The sequence below is a fragment of the Rhagoletis zephyria genome, unplaced genomic scaffold (genome assembly GCF_001687245.7).
Source record: "Rhagoletis zephyria isolate East Lansing unplaced genomic scaffold, Rhagoletis_zephyria_1.1 Rzeph_scaffold_00910, whole genome shotgun sequence".
In the NCBI taxonomy this organism is placed as follows: domain Eukaryota; kingdom Metazoa; phylum Arthropoda; class Insecta; order Diptera; family Tephritidae; genus Rhagoletis; species Rhagoletis zephyria.
In genome coordinates, this window is record NW_016157994.1 from 67,091 (window position 1) to 70,422 (window position 3,332).

Sequence of the window (3,332 nt, forward strand, 5' to 3'; positions counted from 1 at the left end):
AACAGAGGAAGAGGAAGGCCTCCTCTGCGTTGGAAAGACCAGGTGGAGAAGGACTTGGCTTCACTTGGCATTTTCAATTGGCGTCAGTTAGCACAGAAGAGAAATGACTGGCGTGCTGTTTTGGACTCGGCCAAAATCGCTTAGGCGGTTACAGCGCCAAATAAGAAGAAGAACCACGTTTACTGTCGAAAAATTGAATATTGAGAAAATTTAATGTTTTACAGTTTAATTTACAATCCCATTCTGCCTGTTGTTAGTGTTTAGTGTTGGACAATTTTTTCTCTTAAAATTAAGAAAATTATGTCGAGCAAAAATAAAACTACTCATAAATGCGAATATGTGGTAGATGGTCAAAAAATGGCAGATCTACAACAATGTGGTAGAAGTCCGATCACTGGAATCAGTTCATGTCAGTTCCTGTTTATTCTATGCTAGTAACGATTCAGCGCTGGGCTGCCTCACTGGATTGGCATGCTACTGGAATAATGTAAACGGGGCAATCGAATTTTTTTCGTAGGTCCTATCCCGATATTAATTCCCAATAGCGGCGAAGTAATGGCATCTTGTCGGTTAGCGATGGAATTGTCTTTCAAATGCTAGAAGGATAATTAAGCATAACTGATTGCTTTAGGGTGCGGGGCGAAGCTTTCAAATCAGTGTGTCTATATAAACGTGTTCATACAGCAAGCATTCTCAGAAGTGTTTTTTGGAGCTGATTTGATTTTAAATTTTCCTTTAGATTTTTCAGACTCTTGATGCTGATAAATATGAACAAAAAATTTAAATATGTAAATGAAAATGTATTGTTAGAGCAAGCAATTGCAGCAAATTGAACAAATATTTTGCCTGTTGTCATTGAAGGTAATTTTTGAGATAACTTTACAGCCCGCTTTGTTCAGTGTGAACACCAACAGCCTCCCTTAGCTCGGCTCCGCATAGCTTTCTGTGTGAACATAAACTTATATATTTGTTCGACTGTAAAGCATTTTTAACTGTAGTCAAATTTTGTGTAGTATCAATTTTGCATTGAATTTTTATGACTTAAAGTCATTAAAAATTAAATTGAAATTTTAAATTTTGCATTAAACGTTGTTAAATACATATATTTTTCAGTAAGAATAAGAATTTACTTAGTACAACACAAAATTCTGAGTTTCCAACAATACTCGTATTTTAACTTTCACTGGTCAGGCATAAATGCAACTTTTGTCATTATGAAGCATAACAAATTGCGAAGACACCGCGTAAAAGAATGCGTGAACCTTGTGGAGTTGATAAGAAGAAAAAGAAATCAAGCATGCAGTTTTAGCTGTTCCAGTAGCTATAGACGGAATATAAGGAGCAGAGGTAATATCGTAAGCGATAACAAACGCTCCCTCGGCTTAAAATATAGCCAGAATCAAAATTACGCTTTTCAACAAAACCTTGAAGCAAGTGCAGTTTTTGAAAGGTCCTCGCCTTCGTTGATTTCTTCTGATCGCGCTTCGCAGAAGAACATAGTTCGTAACTATTGTAGAGAACACGACACAAAGATTAACGCCCCTTTAAATCAAAATCTTTCCAAACCGGAATCGCAAGACATTATGCTGCCAGGTAGAACTATAAACCATGATTGCGATGAAGAACCACGATTGCGTGATGACAATGAAAAACCTTTTGTACCTTCCGATGAAGTTCTATCCGCAAAAACGGATATAAGCACACCACAACAAACGCTAAATTCTTACGCTGTATTTGATTTACAACAGTCTAACGAAAATGAAGAGTTCCATTTAATAAACGATGGTTTGATCACTGAAAATACTCCTATTCACAGTCAGTCCAAACTTCAAATTATAGATAACACGTTTATCTCTGAACATGTGTCTAGTAGACAAATAATAACTGATGAAGAAGCCGGTGGCGACGGTCATCATAATAATTCGATCATCGAAATCGAAATAACGCTACATTCTAGCAATGATACCAACTCTGAAGAAGAGGTCGAAGTGGATTAGAATGAACCTGCAATGGAATTCGGCGAATAGCGAAGAATTTATGCGTTTCCCTACAAATGTATGTATATTATAATCTAAAAAGAATTGAAAAGAGCTATACTTAAATGAATTTCAATAATGTCTAAATCACGGGAATTTTAAGTTCTTGCAAATATATACATATGTACTTACACGAAGCACAAAATATTCCTGTTTATTTATTTATAAGTCTACAGGAAAATGTTTTCTTAGTTGCCCACACTCTTCGACGTGTACTATGCCGTGTCTGTTTGACGAAGCATCATATACAATTTACTGTAGATAGAGAGAGAGAGAGAAGCAGTACGGTGGAGTGCAATAACGCCTGGGGAAATAACGCCTATGGGCTTTATTTCCCAAAAAGGAGAGAAATAAAACCCATGGGTGTTATTTCCATTTCGAAGGGGAAATAGCGCCCACCAATAAGAGGCAATAAAGCTCGCGGGCTTTATTTCCTTTGCGAAAGAGCAATAATAGCTGTGGGCTTTATTGCATAAAAAAGGAATAAAGCTTTATTTTACTGAAGCATTTCAATTATGTATACAGGCATACATTTTGCATAAAATGGAACGTATTTTAAGCGAATTGCTCTTTATTTTTGCATACAGTGTAGTTCTGAAGTATACGCATAAAATCGAACGGTATTTTTGCCAATAACTTATAGGCAAATTATTGGAAATTAAAGGTAAATTGTTACTGTTTTTTAGCCTTCAATGCGATGCGCATATTTGTTCTCAGCGTCTTAGGTTTTTCAGTGGTGGCGCGCAAACTTGGACGGTCGCGGCACGTGCGGGCCACCGCGGTTGAGCGCCAACAGGCTCGGTTCCTTCCCTCGCCATTACGCCGGAAAATTTATTTGTAAAATGAGGAGTTGGGGTTGTTTGTGTACCCACGCCGCAGAAATACTGTGGTGATGTGGATGACGCACGGGTTGTTTTAACTGACAAGACGACTGATTTCGCAAACAACAAAAACTAGTAAAGGGCAGAATAAAATAAATCAACCGTGGTCGAGTGGTTTATGTGACATCAAGGCACACACTGCCAAACGGAGGAGAAGCTCGGCCAATCATTTTAAACTTTGCACAAATTGCTTTGCAGAGCACAGTACGCGTACTAATCTAAATGGTAATACAAGCATTTTGTGTCCAATTTGCCTTCAAATAATTCGGCAATCGACGAAAACATTTATTTAACTTTTTACTTTTTCATGTTCCTTTTTTTGTTGAAACTTTGAATTATTTAATTTTCAAACACATGTACATACATACATACATATTTATTAAATATATGCATTGAAATTTGTTAATTTCAATTT

At 36.8% G+C, this 3,332-nt stretch overlaps 1 protein-coding gene across 1 annotated transcript; it reads left to right on the plus strand.

Annotated features, from left to right (window-relative positions):
* The first annotated feature begins 1,078 nt into the window (after positions 1-1,078).
* Positions 1,079-2,170, plus strand: LOC108362017 (uncharacterized). The gene has a single exon (XM_017614836.1). It carries the CDS (start codon positions 1,215-1,217, stop codon positions 1,995-1,997), a length of 783 nt encoding a protein of 260 aa, XP_017470325.1. The 5' UTR covers positions 1,079-1,214; the 3' UTR covers positions 1,998-2,170.
* Positions 2,171-3,332: the final 1,162 nt, after the last annotated feature.